The 11,884-nt window shown below is 45.6% G+C and overlaps 1 protein-coding gene across 2 annotated transcripts; it reads right to left on the bottom strand.

The window, feature by feature from the left end:
• Positions 1-2,658: 2,658 nt before the first annotated feature.
• RBBP5 (retinoblastoma binding protein 5) lies at positions 2,659-10,966 on the bottom strand. Of its 2 annotated transcripts, none has more exons than XM_008938709.1 (11): positions 10,827-10,966; positions 10,200-10,362; positions 9,645-9,754; positions 9,375-9,494; positions 8,964-9,117; positions 8,782-8,853; positions 8,096-8,213; positions 6,844-6,913; positions 6,499-6,728; positions 6,004-6,198; positions 2,659-2,796 (listed from the first exon to the last, which is right to left on the bottom strand). In XM_008938709.1, the coding sequence occupies exons 2-11, from the start codon at positions 10,338-10,340 to the stop codon at positions 2,768-2,770; spliced, it is 1,239 nt and encodes a 412-aa protein (XP_008936957.1). In that variant the 5' UTR covers positions 10,341-10,362; positions 10,827-10,966; the 3' UTR covers positions 2,659-2,767. The 2 variants fall into 2 exon arrangements, with proteins under 2 accessions (XP_008936957.1, XP_008936958.1); XM_008938710.1 differs by having other exon boundaries at positions 2,768-2,796; positions 6,121-6,198.
• Between the last annotated feature and the right edge of the window lie 918 nt (positions 10,967-11,884).

The raw sequence follows: 11,884 nt of genomic DNA on the forward strand, positions 1-11,884 counted from the left end.
AAAAGTACTCCCCAAATTGCCAAGGTCACAGGTGCAAGCTCTAGAGTCTGGTGGCACTGAAACCCAAGGCCATTTGAAGGGTGTTTCACCAATCTCTACACAGGGCTCAGCCACCAGGTCTCCACAACCCCACGTTCCCATGGGAGCAGTGCTGATGTCACAGCCCAGCTGCTCACCTCAGGACATGGCCCCAGACCTTCCAAAGAAGAACTCCCCTAGGTCTGAAGCCAAAGTGAGTCCTTCCAGATGAGGACTCAGCACAAAATCATCCCCTCAGGCTCCTGACATCAGCTGTCACTCAGATGGGACTCAGCACTGGCCCCCCAGCACCACTCACAGCCTGACTCTGTGCTCTGTGTCACAGGCAGCCACCAACTCCAAAACCAGATCCCAACCAAAACCTCCACGTTCAACCCCTGCACCTGTAGAACAGGCACCACTCGTGTGCTGCCACTGCAGCAAAGTGCTGGGAGAGGAGAGATCCCAGTGTAATCCCCTCAGGGCTGGTGTCCCAAAGGAACAACACACTATGAAAAAGGTTCTTCAGGAAAACAAATCGTTTCTGATGGAGTAACTGAACTGTGATGATTCAACAATCAGTGTCTGCTTACCAGCAACTGACTGACACTGCAGAAAGGATTTGGATTGTCATGTTCCTCAACAGCTCTGCTAATGACTATCTGTATTTCTCTTCCTAACACTCTCTGATTTATTAAAATGAAGACTCCTGAAGATCTAATATATGTATCTTCCACATCCAGTCTCCCTGGGGGTGCCCCCAACACTTCACCAGCTCCCCTTCCTCACGTCCCTCTTGGAGTGTCCAGGCTTCACACAGGGGTTTTATTGGACTGGAGTTAACTCCTCTCTCCTGAAAAGAGATCATCAACCAAACACCACACTAAAGAAACCCAAACAACACCTCACCAGCTGCAGCCCATGACCCAGAGTTTGGATGGAAAAGCCAAAAGGTACCCATTGACTTTAGGAAATAAATCAGACCTCTTTATTTACAAACACAAAAACTAACATCACTGCTAGATTCTACCACCAAGCCAGTATCTGACAAATATTGTACAAAACTACAGATACCAAAGAAAAAAAATAAAATAAAGGAAGAAAATAAACCAAGGACATATACACTGTACAGAGAAGTTTCAGCTGAAAGGAAGGCTGGAGTCTAGGGCAAATAATATGCTTTAAAACAACCTAGGGAACCATTGCCTGTGTCTCTGTTAAAGCTTGTGGGGTCAAGATCTGTGGATGTGACTTAACAGCATTCCAGGAGAGATGCAAGTCAACCTACAAGCAGAAAGAACAAAGAAAACTAATACTGTATGCAGGGGGATGGATTTCATTAACCAAAGCAGGCTGCTGGAGCAAAGCCAGAAATGAAAAAAGCAGGTTTAAAAAAAAACCTCCTGATTTAAAACGTCTCCTCTCTTCCCATGGTTGTACCTCATGCAACTCCTGCCACACTTCTGACTTCATAAATCTCTTTATGGCTCCTCTTCCTGGTTTTCAATGTCTGCAGGATACTTTGAAAATTTAAATACGCCCTGATAATCTCCAAAATTGCATCTGGGGAAAAAGTGAAGGTAATTGCTTGGGAATTGTAGAAGTCTGTAAAAAAAGGGGCATTGGGAATAAAAACTGTCTTTCAACAGGCTCTGGTTGGTCTACCAGAGATGTGTCAGGCTGTAGGTATGGGACAGAGAAAATCTCTCTTCCCTTTCCCACCATGAAAATATTACAACCATCTTTAAGGAACAAAAGGTTAAAGCCTGGCTTGGAATGGGCTGTTAGCATTCATTTCTTCCATTCTTGATGCACAAGTGGGAGGAAAAAAAGCCTGAAAAAGCACTGTTTCAGTTCAGAGAAATATTTGCTCTGGTTTTTTTCCCCTAACTGCCAGTACCTACCACCTAAGGAGGAAACCAGTTGCTTCTGGTAGGGCACCTGATGGGGAAGAGACAGAATAAAAAACACTTCCCAGGAGAAATTGCCAACATAGCTTTTCTTATCCCAGGCTAGAGGAGAGCCTATAAACTGAGTATTTTATCTAGAGCTACTTTCACTTGTTCCTTCTCCCACAAACAGAGTCATCTTCATGTCTAATAAAATATCCACAATACGAAGATTCACTCTTTGCAGACTTCAGAGGGTGTCTTGATTCTTCACGTTAGATCTCTATCCACTTGAGATGAAATCAAGCCTGGCACATCAGCAGCAGCAGGGGCTTCACTGAGCATGTCAGCACAGAAGGCATCACACAGAGCTAACAGAAAAGCTGCCAGGGCAGCACTTACAACTCACTGCAACGAAAATTAACAGCAGAGAAAGGGGACTTTGCAGGATACACAGTCAGAGGGCATCAGGAATTAAAACTACACACTCCGGGTAGTCTTCAATCCAGGAACAACAACAGAAAGATTTAAAAGACAGTGGTTGCTAAGCTCTGGAGTGGCAGAGTGTTGGGGACCAGCTTGCTTTAGAAAGAGGGAGAGATGGCAACACAAAATCCAACCAGTCTCTTTGCAAATCCTGTGACCTGAGTCAGCATCTTACACCGTTGGATGAAGAGGTGGGTGAGGAGGAACAAAGGCTCTTTCCTCTTCCATATTCATTTCTTACAAAAGTCACTCCCTGAATCCATGAACAATCAGTCTGCTGTATGAGTCAGTCCACTCTGACCAAGCACTTCAGCTGTTTTCCACATTTTGGTGCCAATACAGGAAAGAATACAGGAAGATAAAGAAGAGTGTCTTCATAGCAATTCTGAGATTGCTCCACCTGCTAAAGAGATCAGAGACAGGTGACAAATAAGTAACCAGACCCAGATGTTACCAGAAACCAGAGACCACCAAATAGGCCAGCATTTCCAGAAAAACAAAAAGGAAAGAGGACAAGATCTTCTAGCTCAAGCCATTCTTTTCAGAGTGACATGCAACCAACAAGATACTATCTGTGGCAAATGAAGATCTCCAGTTCTTCTGTATTTGTATTTGAGATCACGTGCACAGGCATGGACAAGGTGGCTACAGAACTCTTGAGCTTTCACCCCCACAAAGCTGTCAGACTTACCTGGTGCAAAAGGTCTTTTTGATTCATCAATCCCAAAATGTCAGAGCAAAAGTGCAACTGAAAACAAGTCCCACCTAAGCTGGGGTTAAACCAGACTGCTGTAAAATTTTATTCTACAACTATAAAATGGATTGAGCCTCTCAGCTTGTTAATACTGAAACCTGATTTGGACAGAGCAGGTTTAAGAATCAGGCATTTGGTGCTGACTGCAGTGACACAGCCACGCACCTTGCAGGCTGGTGCATCAGCAGTTGGTTTCCAGAGGAGAAATGCTGCTGGTGTGAGTGTTTGAGTGATTAATTAGTTACTTCAGAAAGGAACAGCACAAGGAACTGGCAGAATTAACAGCTTTGTGCACGACAGACAGAACAGGCAGCTCAGCTCCAGGATCCCAGGCAGGCAGCCACGTGGATTGGGAAGTGTGTCTGGTGGAACACCAGCAACCCCAAGAAAAAAATGGGCTGCCCAAAATAGGAATTTAAGTGCAAGCTGTAAAGTGAACAAAGATGGACATGAATGTCATGGGCTAAAAGACTACTGTGAGTTTGGGAAGATCCAAGTGAGAGTTTCTTTCAGTGGACAATCTGTTCTCATAAGGTGACTCACACAGACACTTCCAGCACTGACTACTGAGATCCACTGCATGGACTGAATAAATCCTCCTAAGTCAACAGTGTTGCAGAATAACAGGTCCTAGTGAGAGGCAGAAGTCCATCATAGCAATATTCACAGAATCCCAGCGTGGTGGGGGTTGGAAGGGACCTCTGGAGATCATCTCATCCAACCCCCTGCTCCAGCAGGGTGCCCAGGATCACATCCAGGTGGGTTTGGGATCTCTCCAGAGGAGACTCCACAGCCTCTCTGGGCAGCTGCTCCAGGCTCTGCCACCCTCACATATTCTTTGCCTCTATCTCAAACAAACTAAAGAACATCACCATGGAAAAACACTTTAAAGTGCTTACAGGCAACAAAGACTAAAACTCTTCTATCTACAACAGCTGGTAAAGTCAGTTGGGAAGTTGAGTCTAAACCCATTTATCCATTAAAAAGAAAAAGAACAAAAAAAATCTATTTTACAGTGTCCAAATCCCAAACTAATGGCAGTGGCACAGGCACATCCCAAGCTCAGCAGCAGTAAAGTGCCACTGCTGACTTTTACAGCAAGCCAGACTACATCAGAACTGCACGGGAGCACTATGAGCAAAACCCCTCAGAAATCCTCCCAGATAGGGCTTTGCAAGGATGTGTAAAAAACCAGGAGTCTATCTAGAATGTTGTGTCACATGAAGGATGTTAGAGGAAACCCACTCTGAGTTTTCCCAGCTCTCAGAACAGGCCAGTGAAATAGTGACCACAAGCTGCAAGAAGACAGTACACTGAGATCTGCTGACAACTGTAGATCAAGCACACCAGCCAAACAAGTTACATAAACATACCTTGAAAAAGCTGAACAAAAATACTTGTTATTTAATCTACTTCTCTGAAAACAGATTCCTTAAATGTGAAAAAGCCAAAATATCCAGCATGGGGTTTTTTGAAGCAAAGGACTGAAATCCATTTTGGAAGCCACATTGTGATGTCTCCAGTGCACGATCCCTTCTCACTTACACCCTTTTGCACATGGTCATGCTAATTAGCAGCATGATAAAAGAAAGCAATCAACAGGCCTCCCTGTCTGGTAAAGCCAACATGAGAAGCTAACCAGCACCTCCCAGCCCACAAACAAGGTCTAAGGGTATTCTTGGCTATGAGTTTGATTTCTGGGTTTGGCACGGTGCAAAGGGTTGAATGGAAGCCCAGGAAACAGCCACCATATTTTGCCACAGAAATCCCCATTTATCCCATCCCCTTTTTCTGCAAATAGCCATTATCAGCACTAGAACAAGCCACACAACAGGAGCTGAGCAGGAAGGACAACGAGCAAGGTGGGTAGCACTGGAGCAGCAGTGAGGGAAGGAAGGTGGGGGGAAATAAAAACCACTTCTGTACAGTCTAAAATCCACAGCAGCAGCTGCTGAGTTCAAGGAAATGCAAAATTTAAAGGAGCAATCACATAGTGTCTTTGGAACTGTTTATGTGTCAACCCTGAATTCTTCATTATAATCTATAAAAAAAAATTTCCACATCACTTAATCCAAACATGTGCTTTCTGTACTGTGCTTGGATGAATTTTTCCCAGAGAAGAAGCTGAAGAAGCAAACCAGACAGATGAGAGACATTTAGTGTCTCTGAGACCAAGTCTGGGCCCCCAGAAAGGTGACCATGACAGTCCTGTTTTAGTACACAGCCAAGAAAATATGACCCAAAAAGAAAAAAAGCTAAAATTCCAGCAAAATCTATGCTCATTTACAGCAACTGTACTTTCTGGAATTTAATTAAGGCTGCTGGATAGCTAGGAATAGAAAATTCAGCTCCTGAATTTTATCTCAGAGCCCATTTATCATTGATGCTCCACTTCCTAGCTCTCCTTACAGAACTTTTCTGTTCTTCATCACTTCGCCAAGCGCTGATGACACCAAAACGTTGATTCCTCCTTCACAACCCTTCACTATTGATATTTTTCCCCTTCAAAAACGACCCACCAAACCCAAACATTACTGTTTATGGCAGAGTTGATCAGTTATTGAAAAGATTAAAATTATCAAGAGATGTTTTGCTTTGGAAGCAGTGCTCCATCTCTATTAAAACCCTGCATGCTCTTTCTGTGCCGTAACACAGGCACGGCTGCCAGCTTTCTGACAAATATTGAAAGCATTTCCACTTCAAAAAACATATCCAATTTTGCCTGTCCTTGACAGCAGCTAAACATGGAGTGAGCAAGTGCCATGTGGGGAGGTGAGATGCTATGACTATGAAGTCAGGGTCCATACAAAGCAAGGCCACCAAGCAAGGCAACGACGCTCCCGCTGGGTTCCTTACCTGTCAAAGGCTGTCCCAGCTCCGCCTGCACTTTACCCTTCGCTGCTCCTTCCAGAGGTAAAGCACCTCTGTCCCCTTTGTAGAGTTTCGGTTTAAATGGAGAATCTTTGTCTTTACCTTTTGATCCTTTAGGCCTGCCTGCTTGCTTCTTCTTGGATTTACCATCTCCCTTCACACCCAGCAGCGGATGGACTTCTGCGGAGAGAATTGCCAACAGGAATTAGCCCCTCGGGTGCTTTTCTCAGCACGGTGTTGGTGTTAGATGCAAACAGCAATAAAAATGACAGTTTCAGGACACATTTACCCATGCCCAGCTTGCAAAACACCAGCAAATTTGCAGAGTTGGTGGCTGTTGATAACTGCTCTAAGAAGCGACTTCAAGAGAAAATTAAGGAGCGACCTTCAGAACTTCTGATCTTCAAACAAAGTTCAGGCAAAGCTAAAAACCACCTCAGAGGCCAAACAGACCCTAAACCTATGGCAGCTGCTACACACCGTCGTTGGGTACTCCTTGTAGTTCAATGTTGGTGGTTTTGGGCTTCTTCTTTGGTGCCTGAGGTCCATCACAGGAGGACTGCCTCTTCTTCTCAGAACCCATTCCCTCATCGGTTAGAGAGCTCTGCACTGCATCTGGTGGAGGTCCATAGGGGTTCTCCTCTGGATCTTCAACCTCAGGAGCAATAGGTAGGTAAAGCAGAGCTTTGGAATCCTCCAGTTCCTCATCACTGTGAAGGAAGAAAGAATTGCTGTCCTTTAAAACCAGGGGTTATTATATCTTATTAGACAGAGGAGGTTAGTGACAAATTTTGTCTTTATACTTCAGACAAAACCTTCTCTCACCTGCTACAGAAAGCAGCTATGGGATCCACACTTGTTACATCCACTTCCTCATCTTCTGCAGCATCTGCACCTGAGAAACAAGGAAAAAAAAAGACAAATTAAAGACAGGAAGGAAAAGACCAAACTACTCAGAAAAAATGGGACTGACTGTGCTTAAAAGGCTAAGCAGGCAGAAGAAATTATTAAAGCAGAAAACAAACCTAAAGGGTTTCTTCTTGAATCCATAGAATCATAGAATCATTTAGGTTGGAAGGGACCTCCAAGATCATCAATTTTTATATTCTAATACAGACCTACTGATATAAAACACCAGTAATAAAACTAGATAGAAGATTTTATAACTTACAAGTGTCTTCTTGTTTTGACTAAACTATTTCTAAACCTGATGAAATTGATTTTAAGGTTTAACTCCCACAAGCCAACATTACACTTGAATATTAGAAACTGATAAACCACAATTAATCTAAAGATGAGAAGTGCTGCAAAGCCTGGTCATGGGGAGAGCCCTGTCCAGTGCTGGCAATAATCCTTATTCCTTTCCCTAGTTTACCCGCAGCCTTTCACAGCACACAACTTTTTGGCACCACCCAGTGGCCAGGCTGCACAGCTCCTGATCCCAGCTCAGTGCTGCTGCTGCCAGGAGTGAGTACAAGGACAAGTCTCCCTGCTGCTGCTTTCTGCCAGGTCCCCACTGCCCCGTGTCCCTCACACCACATCTCCACGGCTTGGGAACCCCTCCAGGGGTGGGGACTCCACCACTGCCCTGGGCAGCCTGGCACAGCCCTGGGCAGCCCTCCAGGGCAAGAAATTGTTCCTCAGGGCCAACCTCAACCTCCCCTGGGGCAACTTGAGGCTGTTTCCTCTTGTCCTGTCCCTTGTTCCTTGGGAGCAGAGCCCGACCCCCCCCTGGCTCCAGGCTCCTGTCAGGAGCTGTGCAGAGCCAGAAGGTCTCCCCTGAGCCTCCTTTGCTCCAGGCTCAGCACCCCCAGCTCCCTCAGCCACTCCTCATAAGACTTGTGCTCTAGACCCTAGACATGTATTGGAATGGGGAGGCAGTTCTGAACAAACCACTGTGCATCAATTGGCAGGAATTACATTGATTGTATTAGTTTATGCATCCTCATTTATCCACCCCTGCCCCATCACTTAACACCTCTGCATGTTTCTGTGACTGCTAGTTTCTAATTTTTACTATCATCATGTATTCAGACCTCAAACCATTTGCTACCCAGAAACACGTTTTATGCAGTACCTGTCTGTTCTGGTTCACTCTTATCTTCATCTTCAATGTCAAACTCTGACTCTCTCTCTTCATACTCCACATTTTCATCCAGCTCTTTGAAGTCAGGTGCAAAGGCACTCCAGTTTTCCTAAACCACAAATTCAAGACAATTTTTACCTTATGCAAAGGTAGTGAGGACTCGTGCAACTCCAATCTCATTCTGCATTAAAATCCTCCAACCCACTCAAGACCACACAAAAAAAAAAATAAATCAAGCCTCATTTAGGTCCACAGTCACCCAGCAAATCAGAAACTGCACAAGTTAGTTCCCACAGACAACACAGCATTCTAATATTCATTAACTATTGCAATGCATGTGATTAAAAAAAGCTGTATGTTCACATCCAGCTGCTGCAGTTTTGGCTGGCTCAATCACATTTCCTGTGCTTAAAGACCACATTCAGGGCACCATTCCCATGTAAAATGTCCCTGTGATGATATTTAAGGCTTAAAGCAAAGCTTAACTCATTCAGCACTTGAAGTAGGGAGCACTCCTCAGGTTATTCAAGGTGTCAAACTCACGACAAGTCAGGCAGGGGAACATAAAACGTTTGCTGAATGAGGATTTGATAAAGGATTTCAACAGGCAATCATTCAGTTTATTGGGATGGAGACCATTGGGGAATCCTCTTAAGGAAAGGCTGGAAAACACTTACCACTTGATTCTGAGCCCATATTGACACAACACCACTGGAAATAGAGGCTATGATCGGCCGGACAGGATGCCACTGGATTTAATTGAGGGAGAAAAAAGGGTGAGTTTAATTGGTAAATGGAATTACAGAAGCTTAGCTTTCAAAATAACAAGAACCATAGTAAAAGCGGAGTGTTTTCTTACTGCTACATCCAAGAGCAGCTCTCCCCTGGTCCCGTGGAGGATCTTCACCAGGTTCCCAATGCTCTTCTCCCAGATGTAGAGGGCGTGCTGCCGTGCTGAACCCGCCACGATGTACTCCCCATCCCCAGAGAAGCAGCACTTCTTCCACGGGGTCCTGCACGCCACGACAGCACCACAAGTTACACAGCTCAACAGCAGCACAGCAGGGAAGGGGGAGGCTGTGGAGTGGGTTTATTCTTCACACTGAGATCTCACACACTCCCATGCATAAATAAAACATGCTATGGAATCACGATCGATAGGTTTCAAATGGAAACATTTGATGCTGACAAAGCACTGAAGCACCCTGCAGTCAGAGGTCACAAACCTCTTCTTCACACAGGAGGCTCAGCAGCCCATCCTGCCTCTTACCTGTTGACTAAATCCTGCAGCTTCTGCATGGGTTCAGGCTCCCCATCTCGGCCACACGTGAGGATCTCACGCCCGTCGTACACCCTGATGATCCGGTCAGCTGTGTTGATCAAAAAGCAGCTGCAGAACAAGGCATTGCATGAAAAGACTAAGAAAATTTTAAAAAAATCAGAATATGTTCCATGAAAGAACTGTGGGGAGGTTTTTAAGACCATCTACCTGACAGCTTTCAATTCATCTTTAGAGATGGCACTCAGCAGGGGAACTCACCTTCCCTTCCGAGCAAATTCGATGGATTTGATGGCTGTGGTGTTGCTGGTTCCAGTTGTCACTCTGAAGGAAGCAACAAGATCCTGAGTGTCTGTTTTTAAGACCAAGATCTGAAGATAAAAGAAGAAAGGAGACAATCAGCATCCTCACTGTAACTCACTCCCCTTTTAGCACCTAACATCAGCTACTAACCCTGACAACAGAAGCCTCAGCAATCTACAAATAGTTGGGATTCTGCAACTGTAGTTTTACAGCTCCTGGGATAGTTCTGTGACACAAACATTGGTTTATTTATGCTGGAAAAGGACCCAACAAATAGATTCAAAGACAACAGCAACACCAAGCCCTAACTCAGAGGTCATAGCCTAGGGATCTCCAGAGATACAGCGTGATGCTTTGGTCAGAAGATCACATCCACACAACGTCAGCTGTTCAACAGACTCAGGAAACCTGATCTGTACATCAGAACACAGAACTCAACCCAGAAACGCTGAGGAGCCTGACACAGGGATGAATCTGAGTTACTGCACCCCGTGCTGCCTGCTGGAGCCTCACCTTGCCCTTGGCGTTGCCCGTGTAGATGTACTCCCCTCTCCTGTCAAAGGAGGCCACCACGTTGAGGTCAGAGTCATCATCCACGGGCAGCACGACGTGTTTGGAGTCTGACAGCGTCAGCATCACCGGCGCCGACTTCATGGGACAGACCAGAACTCTGTTCCTGCCCAGCAGAAGAAGAAGGGTTACTGCCTGCTGCTCTGGGAAGGTTTCCATATTTAGAAGCAGGATAAAATCCTCAATCTGTATCAAGAAATACAGATTTTGTTTTTATTCTCTGTGTTTTTATTATCTTGCTTTGTCTTTGTTGGTTTAATCACAAAATGACGTCAACTTGGTGTCTGTTTTCATGGCCTCTGAAGCTTCCCCAAGTTCATGCAGTAACTTGCAAACCCAACGAGATATTTCTACATGCACTTGCAAGAATCATTCCCTTGTTTACTCTCCTCCCATCCTGCTATTTTCATAACAAAACCAGCCACCACAACTCCACTCAGGGCCCTAATCACGAGACAGCACACCAAAATCACCTATTAAACTGGGAAACACTCTGCAAGCTGCTGTAAAAAACATTTTAATTAGTTCTATCAAAACTAGAGTGGTTCTACCAAAATGAGTAGGACTTACTGGTCTCGAGGGTGGTACTGAACCTTGAGGATGGGTGAAGGGAAGCGAAATCTCTGGTCGCAGTCCCCAGAAAGCACATCCCACTGGGACACGATGTTATCGGTGGAGGCACTCACCAGCTTGTGACCATCTCGGCTCCAGCTACAGCAACGAGAGGCAGGGCAAGGAAAAGTCACTCCTTAAAGGCCTCCAACACACCCCCACAGCTTACACTCATTGGATCAAGCTATCAGACTCCGCTGTAAATCTGTTAGTGTGAAAAATAACCTAACAATTGAAAACTTCACGGGTGTAACAGGGCCGTGGAATGGTTTAGGTTGGAAGGGACATGAGATCAAACCTCCTCCCAACTAGATCAGGTTGCTCAAGGCTTTGAACACCTCCAGGGAGGGGCATCCACAACCTCTCTGGGCAATCTAGTCCAGTCTCACCATCCTCACACTGAAGAAATTCTTCCTAAGATCCAGTCTAAATCTACTCTCCTTCAGTTTAAAACCATTTCCCCTTGTCCTGTCACTGACACTCTTGTGACAAGTCCCTCTCCAGCCTCCCTGGAGGTTCCCTTCAGGTGTTGGAGGCAGTTCTAAGGTCCCCCCAGAGTCTTCTCTCCAGGCTGAACAATCTCAGTGCCCTCAGCCTGTCCTCACAGCAGAGATGCTCTAGCCCCAAGATCAACTTTGTGGCCTCCTCTGGACTTGTTCCAACAGCTCTATGTCCCTTTGATGGTGGGGACCCAAGAAGTAGATACAGTCTTTAAGGTGGGGGTCTCACAAGAGCAGAGTAAAAGTGGAGAATCATCTCCCTTGATCTGCTGCCCACACCCCTCTTGCTGCACCCCAGGACACAGTTGGCCTTTGAGGCTGCAGCAGCATCCAGAATTTCTAAATCTCTAAACTCTTATTTCAAAGCCCTGTTGAAGGAAACTCTCCAGGAAGGGGAGCGAGTGTCCTGCAGGGAGCTGGCACCAGGAGCTGTGGGGGCCCCAGCACTCAGCAGGCACAGGCAGGGATGGATTCCAGCCCAAACGAGAGCAGCCTCTGGTACCTGCTGCATCAAAC

Source organism: Merops nubicus, unplaced genomic scaffold (assembly GCF_000691845.1).
Source record: "Merops nubicus isolate BGI_N331 unplaced genomic scaffold, ASM69184v1 scaffold7404, whole genome shotgun sequence".
In the NCBI taxonomy this organism is placed as follows: domain Eukaryota; kingdom Metazoa; phylum Chordata; class Aves; order Coraciiformes; family Meropidae; genus Merops; species Merops nubicus.

Excerpts from the sequence above, each read along its gene's own strand:
- RBBP5 (XM_008938709.1), bottom strand. The coding sequence starts at position 10,340 with ATGAAGTCGGCGCCGGTGATGCTGACGCTGTCAGACTCCAAACACGTC. Across the intron at positions 6,914-8,095 it reads GAGTGAACCAGAACAGACAG|GTGCAGATGCTGCAGAAGAT; the intron begins GTACTGCATAAA and ends CTTGTTTCTCAG. Across the intron at positions 6,729-6,843 it reads ATAGCTGCTTTCTGTAGCAG|TGATGAGGAACTGGAGGATT; the intron begins GTGAGAGAAGGT and ends CTTCCTTCACAG.